General features: G+C 39.5%; 1 protein-coding gene across 6 annotated transcripts in view; it reads left to right on the forward strand.

The window, feature by feature from the left end:
- Positions 1 to 22301, forward strand: part of SYNJ1 (synaptojanin 1) — a 97567-nt gene that overhangs the window by 42363 nt on the left and 32903 nt on the right. For all 6 annotated transcript variants that reach the window (XR_012645929.1, XM_074996872.1, XM_074996891.1 and 3 more), the window contains 10 exons: positions 2986 to 3177; positions 3299 to 3383; positions 7407 to 7547; positions 8007 to 8199; positions 9851 to 10009; positions 12452 to 12608; positions 13277 to 13394; positions 13514 to 13729; positions 15064 to 15142; positions 18995 to 19154. Coding sequence is in view for 5 of the 6 variants with exons in the window: in XM_074996872.1 (XP_074852973.1) it covers positions 2986 to 3177; positions 3299 to 3383; positions 7407 to 7547; positions 8007 to 8199; positions 9851 to 10009; positions 12452 to 12608; positions 13277 to 13394; positions 13514 to 13729; positions 15064 to 15142; positions 18995 to 19154 (1500 nt within the window). In the remaining variant the exon portion in view is untranslated. The remainder of the gene's footprint in view (positions 1 to 2985; positions 3178 to 3298; positions 3384 to 7406; positions 7548 to 8006; positions 8200 to 9850; positions 10010 to 12451; positions 12609 to 13276; positions 13395 to 13513; positions 13730 to 15063; positions 15143 to 18994; positions 19155 to 22301) is intronic.

Consider the following 22301-nt stretch of genomic DNA (forward strand, 5'->3'; position numbering starts at 1 on the left):
TACTATAGTAGCAAAGCATCTCATTGTTATGCTATCAGGAGTGGCTCACGACCAGGAGTGCCACCCTCAGGGAGACTGTCAAAACCAGGCAGACACCCCAAACTGGCTGTATGTTCTAAAGTTACATTTCCCTAATTCAGTAACAAGTGTGAACTTTTCCCCAATTCAGTAACAAGTATGAACTCCTGAACAGTTTTACCTTGAAGTCACAGACAATCCCCATTGGCGTTTGAGCACATCTTGCCACCCAGGCAAGCTGGCCCATGAGACAGATAGTCACTTTACACCAAAAATCACAGTAATGTTGTTCTTACTCCCAGTCCTAAAGGATCCCAGGTCTTTCAACAAAGACACTATGGGGAGCTCTTGATTATGTTTAGGATTCTTTGCCCCTCAGGCTATGTCCACATGACAGCTTAAACTCAAAAGAAGCTATGCAATTTACGCTACATGGATTGTATAGCTTATTTCGAGTCAATTTTGAAATAGGCTATTTCAGCATTTGATGAGGTTTACAGGAATGTTGAAGGAGCATGCCCATTATTTCAAAAAAAAATTTGAAATGATGGGCACCTTGCATAGATGTGGGGCAGCTATTTTGGGATACTACAGTATCCCGAAATAGCTCCCGCCATGTAGACATAGCCTCAGAGTCAAGACAGCATGTAGATCCCAGTTGTTTCTTGTTGGGGATCTTTATACCCTTCTCCTCGGAATCTAAGTTGATGGGACAAGTTCAAGTGCAGGTCTTCCCCTCCTGGAGAGAGTGAAGAATATAATCCCAAGGTCTCATTTGTCTTTAATGAGCCATTTTGTTTACAAGAGGAGCGCTTTACCTTAGTTAATGCTGCTTTTTCATTTTGTTGAGTTTATGCAATTAAGAAGGTTTGCAAAGAAAATACTGTGGGAGACAGATATTACAAGTAGGATTAACTATGCGGCATACTACAAACATTCCATGAAGTTTAAATACATTCCTTTTACACTGTTGTTTGTTTTAACTACACTAACCCACAGGTAAGCAAACCTGGTTTCCAGCTGTGTGTGTGTCAGTGTTAAGTGGGGCGTTGAGACTTTGTGCGAGCTGGCGTCTGATCTTTCTAGTAAAACACTCGCAGTCTTTGTTTTTATTCTCACAGTACCCCGTAAGGTAGAGTATTCTTACGCATATTTTACACATGGGGAACTGAGGCATACAGTGTGTCTTGTGGAGTGGGAAATGGAAACCAAGGCTATGTCTACACTTGCATTCCTCTTTTGACAGAGGTATGCAAATGGAGTAAATCAAAAATGCAGATTAGGCCCAAATTTGCATACCAGACACCTCATTTGCATAATATTTTAAAATAGCTTCTTTCGAAAGAAGAAAACCAGTGTGGACACTGCTCTTTCGAAAGTAAACCCCATCTTCAAAAGAATCCTTCTTCCATTTTTTTATGGGAAGAAGGATTCTTTCAAAGATGGGGTTTGCTTTGAAACAGCAGTGTCTGCATTGGTTTTCTTCTTTCAAAAGAAGCTATTTTGAAATTAGAATATGCAAATGAGGTGTCTGGTATGCAAATTTATACCTCGTTTGCATTTTTATTTGCTTCATTTGCATACATCTTTCGAAAGGGGAATGCAAGTGTAGACACAGCCCAAATGTTTTAAGTTCTGGTCTAGTACCCTACCTAATGGTGAATCTCTCCACATCTGATACAGATTTGGACTTTTCTCTGACTGTGAATTGTAAGTGTATAACCAAAATAAATCTTAGTTTATCTTACCTGTCATTCTATTTGTGATGGGGTTCGGGGTCCCGAAGCACTGCACCCCGTCCGCAGGCAGGAGTGACTCTCACTCAGCAGGTAGAACAGGAAGTTTATTATGCAACAGAGGCACAGCTCAGTACAGAGGTGTCAGTACAGCTGGCAGAGACAGTCATTCCAACCCATCCTGGGGAGAGGTGCCCGAGGGGTGCCCCTCCTCTGGGGTGTAGCTTCCCCCTAGCCAGGCTGGTTGCCTTCCAGCTCTCTCCCCTGCTAGCTTCTAACTGTCGCCTCTGATTCAAACCCAGCTCGGCTCCTCCCTGCTCCTTGTTCAGATCAGAAGTGTTACCTGCCAGCTTACGTTACAGCCCCAGGGGGTCATCCTTAGCTGCTGTGAGCTGCTCTGCCTGTCTCATACACATCCAGCCTGAGTCTCGCGTGCACTCCTCCCACTCAGTCACACTATTTGTATAGATTTGTTTATTTAAACTCTCTACATTTAATCAGGTTAGCTTTGAGTGAAACAAATTTCAGTGCTGGTGGGAATTCTGCAATTTTACTATGGCTTTTGTGCCCATTTAAATGGGAATGAATTTCATTAATCAGCAAAATCAGAGATCAGAGGGGTAGCCGTGTTAGTCTGGATCTGTAACAGCAATGAAGGGTACTGTGGCACCTTATAGACTAACAGAAAAGTTTTGAGCATCAGCTTGAGTGAGCACAGACTCACTTCAGACCAGCATCTAATGAAGTGAGTCTGTGCTCATGAAAGCTCATGCTCAAAACTTTTCTGTTAATCTGTAAGGTGCCACAGGACCCTTCGTTGCTGTCACAAAATGAGAGAGGCCTTCATATTGAGATGAATCATTAAAAATGATGGTTTTCACTGACAGAAACCATTCACAGATCAGAGGTGATGCAACAGTGATAGATATTTCTAAAATTGTTGAGAAAATCACATTTTCTTAGAATTTAATTTTTAACTTTTCTAAAACTAAATTACTTCAATTTTCTTTTGTCTGCATCCCACCACAACAAATAACATTTTCCATTGTAAAATACATCACTTTTCTCAATACACTTTAATTTGCATTCAAAGCTGATAATTTTCTTCATTCTTTATGCATAATGGTGCATGCTTTATCTGCATTTTCTTTAAGAGAAAGGTGTCTTGGATTTTGCTATGTTGAATTTTGTGAAATTTTGCTATTAAAACATTTTAAACCTTTTTTTATAGCATCTGTAAAAGTACTGAAGGGGATGTGTGAGAATTTTTATAAGTATTCAAAGCCAAAAAAAATTCGAGTTTGTGTTGGAACATGGAATGTCAATGGTGGGAAGCAATTTCGAAGCATTGCTTTTAAAAATCACACACTCACTGACTGGCTTTTAGATGCACCAAAGTTAGCTGGTATCCAGGAATTCCAAGGTAGGAAATAGTTTCTCTTGATTTGCTTGAAACCTTTGATCATTAGAAATAAAAATTGATATATAAGGTCTGATAAAGATAAATGTTAAGAACAAACAGCATTTTTAATATTTAAATGCAGATCGAAGAAGCAAACCTATTGACATATTTGCCATTGGATTTGAAGAAATGGTAGAGTTAAATGCAGGAAACATTGTGAATGCAAGGTAAGTAGTATTATTACATACAAATATTTGATGCAAGTGTTAAGTTTCCAGTTTTAGAAAATACTACATTAAAATTTAAGTATAGTATTTCATAACAATTGTGGTTAAGTTCATATAACTGGTCGCTGTACCAGTTGCCTCTGCCAACTCTCCCAAAGGCAGTTAACTTCCCCCCAGAGAAAACTGAAAAGCAGTGACTTCTGGGACCATGTTCAATATACTTTCATATCCAAATTGCCAGTATGAGAACATAGCAAGTATTGTACCTTCACAAGTCTTAAGACTATTTCTTCCTATGGTGCTACTGAGACACTTTATCCTGATTTTTTTTTTTTTGAGTCTTTGTACATTGAGCATGTGGAAGCACTGTCTGAGGGGGGCCAGGGACAATAGGCAAGGATGATGTGTCAGCTGTTCTATTTTATTTAAGGAAGCACACTTCTCCAGCCTTGCTGTTTTTCACCACTACAGGGAGCAGAAGACATTCTTGCCTTAGGCTATTCCTACTTTGTATTTAACTATTTTATTCTTGGTATCTAGTTTCCCTAGCGTAGATTAGTATGAAATTCTATTTTTCCAAATTCTCTCATGGTTCTCCCAAATACAACACTAAGACGCTGATCATCAACATGGATGCTTAATTTTTAAGAACGCGTTATGCCCACCTTAGTCGTAGAATCAGATACATATGATCACTGTCTTGGATGCATGAGCAACTCATGATCAGTTTCATGATAGACTGATAAGTAAAGTGAGAACTGGGACTGATAGCAGCCATTAGCAACAGCAGCAAGCCTGTTCTGTTCTCTTGGTCTTCCCTTGGAACTGGAAGAAATTGCTCTTTGACTCACTCAGGTGGTAATGTTTCTCGGTGTAATGTTGGTCTCACTATAACACCGAACATTCCTTCTGGAAATAGGTTTCTGAGCATCCATCATGATCGTGTTATTCTGAGAAGTCTTCCAGACCGCAGCACTTGCTGCTTTCTGAGACTCTTGGAGTTGACACATCATTTCTATCACCATCTGCACATGAGACTTCTGCAGCACTGGGGAATTTAACTGCACGCCCCGATAGAGAGGCTGAAAAGGAGATTCACTGCCATGATGCAAGTGTTGCAGCAGTTGAACAGATGGTAGTCTGGGGACAGTATTCTCTGAGGACAGTCTTCATCTTTCCACCTATGATTCTAGACTATCTGCTTCTCCTGAAGTTTCAAAGACTTTTTGCCCTTTTCTTGAATGTCCACCAAACTACTATATCTGCTTGCCATCAGTATGTTAAAAAGATTTTTTTTTCATGTTTCAACTGTCAGATTCTTAAGAGCTATTTAGTTGCCTTTCCTCCTGCAAGGGAATTTTCCACTTTCTGGGAGTAGAAACTAGTTCTAAAAAGGCAGTAGAAGCTCACCAGAACACTTTTCCTTGAAGACAGCTTCCATTTGTTGCCATTACCTTAGCAAGGAGAGTTAGTGAACTAAGAGCTCTGATAGCCAGTCTACTATTCATCTTTGTAGGTTACAAAGATGAAGAGGTATCTTCTCTCACTCTACTTAGTCATTCCCATGCTATGTTCTTTACAGCCACTCACAGCTTTTATCACGAAAACACAAAATCTTTTGGAAAGTTAAACTGGTAACTTTCACCAGGTGAGAGAAGATAACCAGGGAGAATTTACCTCAGTCCAGAAACTGTACAAGTGAATCAAGAAGCGTGTAAACTCTTTTACAATATTAATAGAATGTCAGTGCCTGTAGGATTAAGGTTCCATTGGACATGGGCATTGCTACGTCCAGGGTTTTTTAATCCGCATTCCAACACTTGAAGTTTGTTAGGGCAGCAAGTTGAAGGAGCTCAAAATATGACTTCAACATGTGGTGCCAGAGTCCATATTTCACTAACCTCCTTGCCCACCATTCATGAGAAAATGCACAGCTCTCTACTGTCCCACTGGTGGGAAAGTATAAAAGCCTGTAAGTGCATGTTTGTAAAAAAAAAAAAAAAAAAAAAAAATTTACCAGTAACTGCTGCATTTTGAGGGCTGCCTCTGTGCATTCTGGCCCATCGTCACTTCTAGCATCGTGAATGGTGATTCAGGAGAAGGAGCTAAGGCAGTTTGGGTGTGAGTTATGTTTGACTAGGGTATCTGATGGAAGATGACAGGCAGAAGGGATTGTCTCTTCCTCAATGGATATGGCTTACAAGAATGTCCCACGTGATCTCTCCCAAGAACATTATAATCTCTATTTCTGTTCTGTCAGCTACTACAGCATTCATGTGTTCCATCTGGAATGAGAGCTGAGGCTTTTGGTTGCATATAGGTAAAGATTTCCAGTCAGTGCCTGGAGGTGTGGCTGAGGTCACAATTGGACTTGATGCTCTGCACTCACTGTTGCAAATTGTTGGACAGTGATTACCCAGTACAATTTCTGTTGCTATGATTTATTTAGTCCTTTCTTATACCATTGAGAGCTGACAAATAAAAAGTGTCGTCATTGTGCAGGTTCAGAATGTGCCTTATCATTCAGTTTAGACTAAGTGAGATATATTTGATACAACACTGTTCTGTGGCAATAACTGTTAAACAGTGACTTGTACACAGCCTCTGGCTTCTCCAGAAGTTCAAAACTGACATGGTCTTCAAAAATTGAGATTCTAACATCTTTGTGGCCATCTTGCTAAAGAAGGACTTTAGTGAGGATAAATCAACTGTCCAGTCCTTGAGATTCTCCTAGCTCTTTTAGTGGAAGATCGTGTTCCTTCAGATATCAAAGCTAGCTTCCACTTATACAGTTTCCATCTCATTAAAAAAGCTCCCAGAAAGCTCCTTCCAAACAGTTTCACGTTTCAGACTCTTCCTGCTGTGAGACTGCTCAAGAGCCTACAGAATTTAGTTCCACTCCACAGCTACTGCGTTTCTCCATACCTAGGGCGATCACATCTCCCTGTCCCAAATATGGGACAGGAAGATATTGGGGGGAGGGGCAGGTCCTCCTGTCTCCACCAACCCCTTGGGAGCCAGGAGGGAGGCAGCAGCCATCAGCCTGACCTGGGAGTCTGAGGAAGCAGCAGCAGCCGCCAGCCCACTTGCCTCAGGAGCCTTGGGGAAGCAACAGCCACCCACACTCCCCCAATTCCCTGAGGCTCGAGGAAGTAACTCCCACCAGCAGCTGCACGTACACAGCTGCTGGCAGAAAAGGTCAGCAGCATTGGGTTCACATATGGGACAGTTAGTCCCTTTATTTAAAAAAAAAAAAAAAAAAAAAAAAAGTAGGGACACCTTTTTAGCATCCCAAATCGGGACTGTCCCACCTAATACAGGACAGATGATCACCTTGGCCATACCTTTTCAGGGATCCTTTCCAGAGAAATGGTGATGTTACTTCTCTGATCAAATACGGAGTAATTAGAGCTCACAGTATTTTAATTTTAATTCTTTTTGCCCCCTTGTCATAGAAAAGGGAATTAAAAGGCTTCTAATTCTTTAGACTGAAATCTAAATTAATGTGCAAATGTTGATTTTTGGTTTTTTCTTTAAATATTGTGATGCTGACTGCTGGTATCCATTTTACAAATTCATAAGACTTCACCTTATTCTCTCTCTCCTACCCCTCGCATGGGGATGGGTACAAGACCTAGCTTGGTTTTTTCCATCTGCAAAATCTGTTTCCATGCCATTCCCTCTATGAACGCCCTGTTCAAGTCCCGCTTGACACCAGCAACCTCCTTTGATCTGGTTGGACTTGCATTTTGCCACCCCCTCACTCTGTACAAATTATAGTCATAAATGTCTTCCACTTTAACCACCCTAACATCTAATCCATCTTCCAATCCATTCCTGACTTCCCCTCAGTTCCCACATCAAGTTAAATTCCTTGTCTGGCCCTTCAGGACTATTGACAGTCTCACTTTCGTTTACTAATTTGTTTGTTTTTTTTGAGGATCTTGTATGAAAGGTAATTTAAATACAACAGACTGGATATGTAGGTTTCTTGTTTAAACTGCCTTTTTATCACACTGGTAGCACAACCAATCAGAAGCTGTGGGCTGCTGAACTACAGAAAACCATTTCAAGAGATTACAAATATGTGCTGCTAGCTTCTGAGCAGTTGGTAGGCGTCTGTCTCTTTGTATTCATCAGACCCCAGCATGCTCCTTTTATCAGGTCAGTGAAAAAACCTGTGCTCAAAACTGGAATGCTTGCCAGATTGCTTTATGCTGCAAAATCCCAACACAAGCGGATTGCAGATTTTGTGTCTGTGTGCGCGCGCGTGCATGCATAGCTTGACCCCAGCGCTTAAGAAAAGCTGTTGCATTTTCTGTTAAAATTAATTGCCTAAATTCTGTAATCTTAGATTTGCTAAACTTGTACCTTGCCTGCAAGACTTGAAAAGCATCCAAATGTACTGCCTTATCTGCTCAAAAACAGTTGATGTCTGTGTTGCAATGTGATATCCGCATTGCTGAGGATGACACAATGTTAACTTCCAACACTCTGTTATTTTGTACTTCTCTGGTTTCTCTCAGTGACCCTTAGAACTCTCTTTGAATGTCACTTATGGCTGCTAAAATTTATGTCATTGATTTTAGGTTTAATAGTAAACATTGAAATTATTTGTTTTAGGGATGTTGCTGTTGATACTGTAAAGACTGGTATGGGAGGAGCTACTGGTAATAAAGGTGCGGTAGCAATTCGAATGTTGTTTCATACGTCCAGTCTCTGCTTTGTCTGCAGTCACTTTGCTGCAGGGCAATCACAAGTCAAAGAGAGAAATGAAGACTTCATAGAAATAGCCCGAAAACTCAGTTTCCCTATGGTAAGCAACAATACTGTTCAGATTCTATAGTAAAAGAAAAATTAAACCCTTAAGGCTATTAGGGCAGCTGCTGAAAGTGCGTAATAGTTAAATTTTTAAAATGAGTCAAACAAAGATAATCTGTTAACAGTCAGAGCCTTACTCATAAACATTGTGTGCTCTGCCTTGTAGTCATATGGAAATTTTAACTTAATATGTATTTAAACTCCTTTATTTTAAATTTACATATTTGCAAACTCGAACAATTTGAAAAATGTTTTGTTTAATTCTAAGTGTATTGAAAAGTCCAAACTATTACTGCAAAATAACTGTGCCTACTATCTTAGGATTCGTATCATACCCAAATTAGTGCTCGTCTTCACTTCTGTGAAGATTGACCACTTAGGGTCGATCTTCCAGAGTTTGATTGTGTGCGTCTGGTAAAGACGTGTGAAACTGAGCTCTCTGGGGTCAGCAATCAACTCCTGTACTACTACTCTTGGCGAGGAATAAGGGTGGTCAACAGGAGAAACATTCCTGTCAACCTCCCTTAGTGAAGAGAGTCAAATTGATTTCTGATACATTGTTTCTAGTTATGCAATTGTGCCATAGCTAGAATTGCATATCTGAAATACACTTATTTCCGTAATCTAGACCAAGCATTAGCCGTCACTAGTTTTCCTTGGCATTGTTTGAAGAGTGTTTTTTCCTTCAGTTTTTTCATACTTCAGTCATACAAGATGGTCATATTACAGTTCCTTTGCAAGGTGCTCAAATATTTAATGTCTCCTGTGAGTTTCCAATACCTAAATCAGATTGTTTTTAAGCTGAAGCAGACTAAATTGGAGGAAAAAAAAAAAATCAAACCCCAAAAAGAGAGGTACAAAAGAGACTTACCATGGACTGTGGTTCAAAGGAACATGTCATACCTAAAGATCTTTCATAACTGAAAAGTCTACAATTTAACCTGAACAGCGCAGCAGCGTTTCTCTCAGGGTATCATTTTAGTGTGCCACACGGTCCCAGAGAAGTGGCTCTTTGTCCTCATTTAAAAACCTTTCTGGGAGGCAGAGGACTGGTTTCTCATTACAGTACCTTTTTGAAACCAGAGCAGAAGATAAAATCAGTTAGAATCTAATTCTGACGACTCTTGCATAAAAATGATACTGTCATCTCATGAAATATTTCTTCTCTCATTAATGTGCTGCACATGAGACTGTTCTGCTAGTTATCATATGATTCCATCCAGATTATTGTTATCCATAAATGTCTTTTCCCCCCCCCCCACCAGAAAACATACATGCAGATAGAAATTAGATTTTTTTTTAAGAAAAAAAATTGAAAAGGCTCATAAGTATAACTAACACAGCTACAGGTAGATTTTTGCCACAAGATTGTTTTTACAGTACAAGCCATGTTGTCCGGCATTCAGCTAACCGGCACTCTCAGCTAACCAGCATCTGCTCTGCTGCCAGCCACCTGGCCAGAACGGCAGAGCAGGGCCATCTGCTGGCTGCTGGAGGGTGGGCAGAGTGGGGCCAGCTGGCGTGGGAGCAGTGGCCCCAATCACCTATCCAGAAAATTTGATTATTGTGCAACCCCCTATTCCCTAGGGTTGCCAGATAATCAAACTTTTACTTTAATAGCAGCATGTGTATTTACTGTTTTTCAGGGAAGGCTCCTCTTTTCCCATGACTATATATTTTGGTGTGGTGATTTTAATTATCGTATAGATCTTCCAAACGAGGATGTGAAAGAGTTAATTCGCCAGCAGAACTGGGATTCCCTTATTGCTGGAGATCAACTTGTCAACCAGAAAAATGCTGGGCAGGTAACTCTTAAATGAATGGTGCATTTAATGTCTTTTATTTTCATATTGTAACTCTTTTACTTAAAGCCACTTCATGGGAGTGCTTGCGAAAGATTGGTTCTGCATGGCATTGTTAATGTGTCACTTTTGTCCGGTCACCATTGTGGAGTAGGGTGAAATGGGGGGGGGGGGGTGTCAGCTGGAAGCTTGTATCCATTGCTCTGAAGAAATTGTTAGTAGTATGACTACAATGACTAGCTTTGAGAGTGAGATTTGGCTGCCCTTACAAAAGAGAAACAGCACAGTTGTCCTGCGAGTACAATGTTTGGAGCCTGTGGAAGAGAAAATGTTAAAGGTGATCAAGTGCAGTTGCCACTGCACTGGATTTTTAAAAAAGCATAGTAAAGTCTTCTTGGTAACATCACTTGTCACATTCATCTTATGTTAATAGAAAAGTGATAGCAAATATATTCAAGATTGACAAGATCAAAAAGACAACCGGTAGCTTTGAATTGAGTTACATCTTTATTTAGGAACCAGAAGATTTCGCTGCCTTTGTTGTAGCAAGGCTTCTGACATAACTTTTACCATCGTGTCATAATTAAAGGGACCTAGTGAGATAAAAATTGTACCATGTGAAAGTGTTTTATCCCAATTAAGTATCATCATCACATACTATAGTTGATATATTAGCAACAAGTGTATTTTCTATTTTTTTAATTTACTTTGTGCAACTCGCAACCCTTTTTGTTTATAGGTAGTTCTCCTTCCCTAGGGTTAGCTTATTATTACAAAACAATAATACAAAACAAAAGGAATACTACAAAAACAAAAATTTATCAAGGAAGTTCAGAGGTAGGCAAAGTAGCTGAAATTTCTTTAATTTAAGAAAACCCCCTAGATTTCCAGTTGTGTCCCCTCAAAACAAGAAAATCATGCTCAGACTGTGTTTTGAGGTCAGCCTTTGACTGGTACAGGGGTGGCCAACCCGCAGCTCTCAAGCCGCATACAGCTCTCTGAACCTTTTAAATGCAGCTCATCAGAGCCACGCACCGGGAGTGCCGCACCTGCTCTGTGCATGTGCCCCACCACGTGGTGGGTGAAGCATGTGGCAGTGGTGGCTTCTCCTCCTCAGATCTGCGCACTGCGTGTGCCGCCGCCTGCTCATTGCATGTACCCCGCTGCTTGGTAAGAGAAGCGCGTGGTGGCAGCCAGTGTGTTGCCATCATTTATTTAGAGTGAGGGTGGGAGACTGGATGGGGTGCCCAGCTCTGGAGGACGGGGAGGATATTCATTTATAGTACTGGGGGAGGCTGGAGGAACCTGGCTGTTGGGGAGGGTATTGAGCCATGTATTATATATTCTATACGTGATCTATATTGTTTTACGTATCTATAGATAGATAAAATATAAATAAATAGTAATATATGGCTGTTTGTGATCTATCTACTGCTATTTGGGCTCTTTGTCTCCAACTGGTTGGCCACCCCTGGGCTAGGGGATCAAAATAAGATTCATCTCTCTTGGTTCCTTTAATTTCATTGAGAATGACAAATGCAAAACCAAGTTCAAAGTAGCAGCTGGCTCACAGTTCTTGCTTATGTAGCATATACTTCACCAGTGAGAGACCTTCTCTGCCTTTTAAGGAAGTGGACTATAATTGGTCTTATTTTTTGGATGGGAGAATTTCCAAAGTGCCTAAGAGAGTTAGTGATCTTTCATAGGATCTGCATTCCTAAATTCCATAGGTACTCTTGACAAATTTCACAGCATCATCCTTCTCTCATATTTATACACTGACCAATAATACAGCAGTATTATCATCTTTTGTACTTCTCTTCTGTCTCTCTTCCCTTAAGGCATTTTTAAGATTCTCTTTGGTTTTAGTGACTTGATGGGATGCATATTCAGTTCAGGCACACACTTACAGTGGAAGCATTTCTACTTAGAAATACAGAAGTTGCTACGGTGGGCTAGCCCAATCAGTATCTAATCCTCGTGTTTGTATGTTGCAGGCAAAGTGCACCAGAAGTATGTGCTTTAGAACAAAACATGCTAAAGCACTCCACATTATCCTATGTAGACCATCCTGATGCACTAGTCCACACTGAGGTACTTGTATTTAAAACAGGGCTATATTAATGCCAGCTTATGTACCTTTTAGATGGTGCCAGCAGAGTCTACATGACCAGTTAAAATGCAGTACATTAGCGATTTTACAAATTGCACCCCTCAGTACACTTTGCTGCATCATATACACAAGCGTTTAGATGATGGCTGATGAAGGATGCATTCAAAAGTTAGAATATGAAGGTGGATTCATTTTCTTCTGAGATGTGCTTGGGCTCTGTCTTTTCCAACTATTGATAGAAGATAGAATTTTGATTATTTTCAGGAAGTTTTCCACAATTTATTTCCCATTTTTGTCTTTTAGTATAACTCAAAATTTCTTTGTTTATCCAGATCTTTAGAGGATTTTTAGAGGGAAAGATAACTTTTGCACCTACATACAAATATGACTTGTTTTCTGATGACTATGACACCAGTGAAAAATGTCGCACACCAGCATGGACGGATCGTATTCTTTGGAGAAGAAGAAAATGGCCATTTGACCGATCAGGTTTGAAAGTTTACTTCAGTTGAATTCAATATCAGCTTAAATTACTTTAGGGTGCATCTATACTGGGAGCTAACTTCGAAGTTAACATCAAAGTTAGGCACTAGTTCGAAGTACCTAACAGAGTCTACATGCATTTTTCCTTACTTTGAAGTTAACTTAGAACTAGGGAGGCTAACTTTGAAGTCCTTACTCCATTCCTGGGAATGGAGTGGTGCCCTGCTTCAAAGTTTAACTTGGAGGTAGGGTGTGTGTAGATTCTCAGCTTCACAGTTGCACTTCGAAGTAGGCAACTTCGAAGTTATTTTTGTAATGTAGACACAGCCTTACAGTAGCTTTCCAGTAGTATTTTAATTCCTAAGATATTTCATAATTACCACTGACTTAACACCAGAAAAAAAATTGCTCATTTTATTTGATAATTTCAACAAGAAAGCATATGTAACCATCATTCTTCCTTATGTCTCAATTTTGGTTTTGTGTGCAGTGTTACAATGTTGCATGGCAGTAGTCAAAATTCAATTGCAGTTACTGAATTTCTGTAAAGTAGAAAGAGGAGCCTCCAATTTTCCCTATCTTATTTTCAGTTTGATTTACGATTTAGATTCTTTTGTTTTTGGTACCCTGTCCATAGAGTCATTCAGTTTTTGTTTTCTTTTATGCTATTGTAGCTGAAGATCTGGATCTACTGAATGCTAGTTTTCAAGATGAAAGTAATATCCTTTATACTTGGAATCCTGGTACTTTGTTGCACTATGGGAGAGCAGAGCTGAAAACATCTGATCATAGGTTTAAACTTTACTTTCTATGTTACATTTTAACCACATAAAATGTAATGTTTTTGTTTTATTATTGTGCTCCTCAGTCACTCAGATGTTTTCTAACTTTTCGTATGTATATTTTTTAAGGCCTGTTGTTGCATTGATTGACATAGATATATTTGAAGTTGATGCAGAAGAGAGGCAGAAAATTTATAAGGAGGTGATTGCGGTGCAGGGGCCACCTGATGGCACTGTAATGGTTTCCATCAAAAGCTCTTCGTCAGAAGAAAACTATTTTGATGATAACTTGATTGATGAACTTATTCAGAAGTTTGCAGCCTATGGTGAAGTTATTCTTATAAGGTTAGAATATGTCTATTTACATGTTTTTAACAATATTCCTTATTATTTATCAACTTTCCTATTAACTTTCTGAATTGATTTTCTTAGGGAGGAAATTAGAATTTAATTAAAAATACAAAAATGGCATATTAAAACTTTTTTTACTAGTTAAATAAAATTTAGCAAACCATTGTTGGTATTTAAACCGGTTAACTAACTTAAATAAAGGAATCTATAGATAATAATTTGAACTCTTTGCTACTAGTTACAATGTACTTGAAGATTTTTTAGTGCCCTAGTAGATTTCATTCTTTTGTCTACTTTTTATTCATAGAGTGAAAGAAGAAAACAAGCTGCTGCTTTTTCAACTCTTAGTATTCTCAGTTGTCAGGGAACTAGATACTGAGCTGTACTAGATGAATAAACTGAAATGAAGACAATATTCTCTGTATCTGCAGAAGAGTCTACTAGTGTCAATAGTGGGCTTGGTTCTTGGGTTCAGGTGCTTAGCTAGTGAGATCCACCAGTTCAATTACCTGACTTGCTTTAAAATTTCAGCAACAAACATACTCTGCTTTATATTTTATTCAAAGAACATTATTTTAATATTATAGTATATTTAGGATTTAACGTAGGTTTTAACTATTTCAGACTATTTCTGTTTAAAAATGATTTAAATAACATTAAAACAATCATGATTTTTTTAATCCGACTCCCAGAATAGTGTCCCCATTGTAGTCACATGAAGCGTCTTGTAGGACTAGAGCTGTAGATGGATCCTGCAAGGTGCTGAGAAATCTCCCATTAATTTAGGAGGAGTTAAATTAATTCGCCACCTTGCAGGTTCAGGTTCTTGTGTCTTCCCTTCTTTCTGATACAGTCTTATTTGTTCACACATGGTGTAAAGCCCAAGAGATAGATAAGGAAAAAGACTGTTGATGAGTCAATAGTAACAAAGCAAAGAATATTACGTCAAATATATTGTACTCTGAGGGATAATATGATTTCACATTTGCCACAGCACTATTTAACTATGAGTACTTTAGGAAGGTATCTAATTATGTCCCACTGAAGTGTTCCCTAAGATGGAAAGAGTGGTTGTACTGTATGCTTCTCATATGTACTATGTTTTGTCTTCTGGCTTATAGGAATGACAGATCATGGAAACTAGGAACTAAACAAGTAGACTTATTTTTAAAATGGAAATTGTTTTGTTTTATTTTGCCTTAGGTTTTTTATTGCTTCATTTAATTATTAAGATAAGATGTTTAAAATGTTTATAAGATAGTCAATAGATGATAAATAACTATGTTCAATCATATTTTGTCATTTCAACATTGTCAATGTATTTGAAGGTTTGTAGAAGACAAAATATGGGTAACTTTTTTGGAAGAAAGCTCCGCTTTGAGCGCTCTGAACCTGAATGGTACCGAGGTAAAGTAAAAATTACTGAAATTATTTGTAGTAGACTAAATTTTGATTCCTTAAGTACTTACTATGTGGTTTTCAGATTTTCTAGATAAATGTTTGTTTATCACTCAATATGTAGGTCCATAACATATACTCTTCTGAATTTAGATTAGAAAGGCTAAGGCACAAAATGAGCTCAAACTAGCTACAAGCATAAAGGGAAACAAGAAGGCTTTTTACAAATACATTGGTAACAAGAGGAAGACTAAGGCGAGGGTAGGGCCATTGGTCAGTCAGGAGGGAGGAACAGTAACAGGGAATTTGGAAATGGCAGAAATGTTTAATGATTTCTTTGTTTCGGTCTTCACTGAGAAATCTGAAGGAATGCCTGACATAGAGAGTGCTAGTGAAAAAGGGGTAGGCTTAGAAGTTGAAATAAGAAAAAAACAAATTAAAATTTACTTAGAAAAATTAGATGTCTGCAAATCACCAGGACCTGATGAAATGCATCCTAGAATCCTCAAGGAGCTGATAGAAGAGGTATCTGAACCTTTAGCAATCATTTTTGGTAAATCATGGGAGACGGGAGAGATTCCAGAAGACTGGAAAAGGTCAAATATAGTACCCATTTATAAAAAGGGGAACAAGAACAACCCAGGAAACTACAGGCCAGTCAGCTTAACTTCTGTGCCAGGAAAGATAATGGAGCAGGTAATTAAAGAAATCATCTGCAAGCATTTGGAAGGTGGTAAGGTGCTAGGGAACAGCCAGCATGGCTTTGTTAAAAACAGATCATGTCAAACCAATCTAATAGCTTTCTTTGATAGAATAACGAGTCTTGTGGATAAGGGAGAAGCGGTGGATGTGGTATACCTAGACTTCAGTAAAGCATTTGACACAGTCTCACATAATATACTTATCGATAAACTGTGCAAATACAACTTAGATGGGGCTACTATAAGGTGGGTGAACAACTGGCTGGATAACCGTACACAGAGAGTAGTTATTAATGGTTTTCAATCCGGCTGGAAAAGTATAACTAGTGGGGTTCCGCAGGGGTCTGTTTTAGTACTGGTTCTGTTCAATATCTTCATTAACGATTTAGATATTGACATAGAAAGTACACGTATTAAGTTTGCAGATGATATCAAGCTGGGAGGGGTTGCAACTTCTTTGGAGGATAGGGTCATAATTCAAAAGGATCTGGATAAACTGGAGAAATGGGCTGAGGTAAACAGGATGAAGTTTAATAAGGACAAATGCAAAGTGCTCCGCTTAGGACGGAACAATCAGTGTCACACATACAGAATGGGAAAGGACTGCCTAGGAATGAGTACAGCAGAAAGGGATCTGGGGGTTATAGTGGACCACAAGCTAAATATGAGTCAACCGTGTGATGCTGTTGCGAAAAAGGCAAACATGATTCTAGGATGCATTAACAGGTGTGTCGTGAACAAGACACGAGAAGTCATTCTCCCACTCTACTCTGCGCTGGTTAGGCCTCAGCTGGAGTATTGTGTCCAGTTCTGGGCACCGCAGTTCAGGAAGGATGTGGAGAAATTGGAGAGGGTCCAGAGGACAGCAACGAGAATGATCAAAGGTCTAGAGAACATGACCTATGAAGAAAGGCTGAAAGAATTGGACTTGTTTAGTTTGGAAAAGAGAAGATTGACGGGGGACGTGATAGCAATTTTCAGGTATTTAAAAGGGTGTCATAAGGCAGAGGAAGGGAACTTGTTCTTCCTTGCCTCTGAGGATAGAACAAGAGGCAATGGACTGAAATTGCAGCAGGGGAGGTTCAGGTTGGACATTAGGAAAAAGTTCCTAACTGTCAGGGTGATCAAACACTGGAACGAATTGCCAAGGGAGGTGGTAGAATCTCCATCACTGGAGCTATTTAAGAAGAGGTTAGATAGATGGCTTTCAGGGATGGTCTAGAAAATGCTTGGTCCTGCCATGAGGGCAGGGGGCTGGACTCGATGGCCTCTCGAGGTCCCTTCCAGTGCTACTCTTCTATGATTCTATGAATTTCATTTCACTATCAGCAATTTTATGTTTCTTCCAAAATTAAATGAAAAATAATTATCTCAACTGTGGATGATCTTGGAAAGAGTTTTTAAAAAACTGGTAAGCTGCACTATGCAAATAAGCAACAATAAGGTACAATTACTGCTAAACATTTCAGTATGTACTTAAAACCCATTGAAGTAAGTGGGATATAAATACATGCTGAATGCTTTGCTTAATAGGTATGAAATTAAGCCCAGACTTCCAATTCTTTGCTGAATTGGATCCTTAGTATATATATGGGGCCCAATATATTCCTAGCAAAAGTTGGCAGAACTCAACTGAAGTCATTATCACCAGTGTTTAGTAATTTAAGCTGCTAAACTAGTTGTAAAAGTGACTGTATCTAAGTCCTGGCCTATGCCAGGATACAGTCTATCCCAGATACGCAATTATAGCTACACCATTAGTGTAGCTAGAATCAATGTATCAGGATCGACTTTGTTCCCTGGTGTAGATTGGGGCTGTTTGGGCTCGTCAGTATCCCTTATTCCATGTACTAGCATGGAGTACCCAGGGTCAACAGCCGAGCTCAAAGAGAGTGATTTTGCTGTGTCTTCACATATGTGGCAGAATCGAACTCTGGAAGATGTATTGCAGTGTGCCAAATGTGGTTAAGTATAGACATACCCTTAATGCAGGCCAAATTGGTGAGGTTCTTTGGCTTGAGTTAAGGAGGATGTCAGGTCCTCTGACCTTAAAATCTATTATGTCTTCATTGCTATTAATATTTTTCTGCAAATGAATTCCCTTTTTTATGGTTATAAGGATTCCGAAAAGAATTGTGCAGGGTTTTGTTTTTGTTTTTTTTAACATTTTATGGTGATACTTGGTGATTATTTGTTTAAAAAACAAACTTACATGCGCTGAGCCTACATTGTGAACTAGTCTCTCATTTATTGTAGAGTATATTAGTCCAGAATTTAGCACTCTGGTGCATAGGTGCAAGAACTAGGAGTGGGGAAGTGAGAGGTGCTGCAATACCCCATGAGTTGAAGTAGCTTTCATTATATATTGAGTTTACAGTTTGGTTCATTGGCTTTCAGCACCTGCACTCTATAAATTGTGCCAGGACCCCTGCTCCTGTGGTGAAATCCTGAGCCTGTTGAAGGCTTTGGGAGTTTTGCCATTGATGTCACCGGGATAAGGATTTTACCTGTGGTTCACAGTAACCTCTGTTCAGGTTTGTAATTGGCTAGACCCCTAATAAGACTTTGATCTTTTAATAGTCTGCCTATGAAGATCACATTGCACCTTTGAAGTAACTGCGGCTCCACACAGGGAAGGAGTTCAATTCATGGGTTGGATTGCAGGATTGAATCCTAACATTATATCAGTCCAGATCGCAGAATCACTACAATGTGCTTAGCTGATGATTAAGGCTTGGCTGTCATGATAAAAAAGAAAGTAACGCTTTTGTCAGAGGAAAGAAGGAAAAAGTAATTTTATTTTTTTTAAAATGAAGATGTTTGTTTACTTTTCATTAGAAAAATATTAAATTGTAGTAATTAATGCTTACAAAGCAAGTGAAGATGTCAATGTCAAAAAGAAATCAAATCCATCCAATTCTTGGAACACTCTTGTGCCATAGTAGGTAGATCTGAAAGAAAAGGATCATGTCTTTTCATAAAAAGCCTCCAAAATCATTGTTCTGCCACAGGAATACTAAAAACAGTCCTTCTCATAATATTCTATATAGCAGAATGTGCTTTCTGTATTTTTACTTTTTTAAATGTAGATCCCTGATTTCTTTAAGTGCTTTGTTTTTAATTTTTGTACTTTGAGTATCTTTATCATATGGAAATTCAGCTTTTAGGAAGGATCCTAAATGTTAACTTGAAAAACTCAGACTGGATCAGAAGTTTGGAAGAGGAGATGAATCTAGAAAAGATGGCTGGATTGCCTTCATCAACCAGCTCCACTTTGCTTTGTGAAGATGCTGAGGTTTCTGCAGACTATGATATGGAAGGTCTGTTGAGTGTAATTAACTTTTTGCCGTACTGGACCTACTGTCTAACTTATACATAATTTAAACAATTTATTTTTACTTTATGTCAAATATTCCAAAGGTGATATATTAAAAAATCAGAAAATCTCCTGCAACATATGCCTAGCTTGTACAGCATTCCTGCTCTGCTCAAATGGGGTGAGAGAATCGTGCTAATCAGTCTCTGAAAAGAGAGAGTTAAAACCTTCTACAATACACGGGGATATAAATACCTCTCCCTTCCCCAAGTCCATATGGTGGGTCAGTGCCCTCGGCCAGTCTGGCCATTTCGGTTTCTCCCTTTCATTGTGCTCAGGTTGCCCTCTCTCATAACCTAAATGCAGTAGGGACACATAAAGGAGACCTTTGCTCTTTTTCCTGATGTCTAGACAAAGATCCTCTACATTGTTACAGTGAGCACATTGTGGTAACTCAGGAAAAGACTTGTTCTGGCCAAGAAGATGCGAGAGAGGAAGAGCTCAGGTCACTGTACTGATCTCCTGAAGTGTCACTCAAGATACAAGAAAGAAAATAAGTCAGTCAGGATTGCCAGTTTTTGAATGTACTTTTGAAGAAGGTAGAAGTTATCCGTGTCATCTTAGATTTCTCATACTGTTCGAATAAGTGTTTCACGTCAAGAAGAGCCTACCACAGGTGCTCTCCTCATCTGCAGTCAGATGGTCTAGCTGACTGTCAGTTATGTACACTGTCTATAATTTATTTTTCTGGCAACTCAAAAGTAATACAATTTTTTTGTTCCTGGTGTTCAATGCAGATATTTTACCAGTGACTTGGATGTGAATCTTGAACAGTAAAAGAGTTTGATCTCCATTTTTCTTTCAGTAATTGGTGTGTTAGTTTTTAGACTCTTTGTTTCAAAACAATAAGTTTAATTTCCAGACCTGTGAAGTAGTTTAACAAATTCTACTGTCTTTGTGGATTTATATCTTTGCTGGTTTCCTGAACAAAGGTCCATTCTGTTGCTTGACACCCAGTAGACACAATGGGAGATATTAGTGTGTTTGGGGGGAGACTGTTAAAATACTAATACAAAGAACAATGAATTTCTGCACCCCAGTGTCTCCATCAGTTCTGATACGTAAGGGCTATTTTCTTCATCTGCATTTTCTAGAGGCGGTTAAAGCTGCAGTACAGCTTGTGCTGGTTACACTCTCTTCTCTGGCTTGCTGCCAGATTCTCTGCCTCCATGGTGCCTCTTAAGTGGCAGTTCACTTTGCATCTGCCTGTTCTTTAACAGCATTATTTTTTGTTTTGGTTTTGTTGGAGCAAAATGAGCAACTTCTTCCTTTCTCATGTATTGCATATTGAGTAATGGGGTTGCCTCAGCTGCTGGGATTCAGCATTACAGGACTTTCTGCCAGTATTTAACCCACACCCCTACGTGGCAGGGCTGTCTTGCAAACACCAGGCTAAATCAGTGTGTTCCATGTTGAAGGCAGCTTTTATGGGCTCTTTGAAGGGCAAATTGTGCCCTGCTTATTCTAGGACAGCCAGTCCTCTCATTACTAGGGTTTGGGGCCCTGAGTCAGAGGAGCATATTGGGTCTCCTCTTGCCCCCAAGGAGTCATGACTTCAGTGCAAAGAAGCCTGATACAGGAACATAGATAAAAGAGAGAATCCAAGGACAAGGTAGACTTCAGCCAGCCAATTCAACTGGTAAATCCTGGGGCACTAAGAGGGGGGCATATCCAAAGGGCTCAAGGTTTTGCCTAAAGTGAGCCACAAAAGACCATGCCCTGGGGGCACTGCTTATGAAGTGGGCCAAAAACTCCAAAAAGAGCAAAACTAAAGGGTATAAGAAAGCTGAGAGGAACTTGTCCTCAGACACTTGTATATCTATTGAGGAAGGGGAGCACTCAGATTTATGTTGTGAGCCAAACCTGGAATGATGCAGCAAAGGTTTTGTTTTTCTGTTTGCCCTGAAATGTCTGAATCCATGTGGAAAAAGGTGTACTAGCAATCCATATCCAGCTAGTGCAGGTGCTTGAGGACAAGCCTCATTGTAAAGGCTTGTCTTCCAGATCTTTGCCTGAGTGTAGAATCTCACAGCACCAGTTCTTTGAGGATGTGATGAAGCGAATAGAAAAACATAACTGTAAGATTTAAGAGTAAAATTGCCATCACAGACATACCAAAGGTCGATGTTGCTGGAGCATTTATAGCAAAAAATGGTAATCCCATGTGAAAGGGATTTCTTTCACAAAAATCCAACTGATAGGTGAAAACAATTCTCCTGTGGGATTTTGTGGCTTTGCTGGCCACCCTTGCGTGGGCTATGCTTTGCAAGAGCCACAGTGTTCTGGCTGGAAAGCTGTGAAGGTCCGAAACTATCCTGACTTCGTCTGTTTGAAAAAAAATCCCCAACAAAAGCCTTTGTGTCACAGAAGTCAATGGATGCAGAGGGATTTCCAGCCCGGGTCATCGTGTCCAGCACAACATTCAGACGCCAGATCTGACATCACCTCTGGAATGTTGAAGCACTCTCCAGAGAAATTCTGTAGTCCTCTAAATTCATAGGCTCTCTCTTCAGGAAAAATTGGAGAAGATTATAGTAGAAAGTGTTCCTAAACAAAAAGTCCTTCTCTTCCACACCCATCATTTTAAGGAAGGACTGCAAAGACGGCACTGGATGAAAACACACCTTTCTTTCATCCTGATAGAAATACCAGAGGGAAAACAACAGGCCTGTTGGGAGAACATCAGAGCCAAGGATCAGATGGAAAATGCAGTGGTGGTTTATCTCTAATTTTGTCCATCTAAATCTAGGAGGCAGAATTAGCCACTTGTAGGAAAAATGGTACCTATCAACCATAGACCAGTGGTTTCAAGAAATATTGAGTTGCAGATACTGCCATGAACTAATGCCCTGCCCCATCCCAGTTTCATCCAGTCTATCTTAAGTGACCCCATCAGACTTGAGGTGATATGGCAAATTTTGCATCTCCTGGACATAGACGGAATAGAAATTGTTCCCTTAAAAGGAAGAGTCGTAGGACTATGCCCTAGTTTTTTGATTATCTAGAAACACTGGAAATTGTGGGAAATGAAGGCCAGAGCTATAGTGGATCTCAACAATGGATGAAGAAAACAAGATGCTAAGTGGAGAAT

This window comes from Carettochelys insculpta, chromosome 1 (genome assembly GCF_033958435.1).
Source record: "Carettochelys insculpta isolate YL-2023 chromosome 1, ASM3395843v1, whole genome shotgun sequence".
NCBI classification, from domain to species: Eukaryota; Metazoa; Chordata; order Testudines; family Carettochelyidae; genus Carettochelys; species Carettochelys insculpta.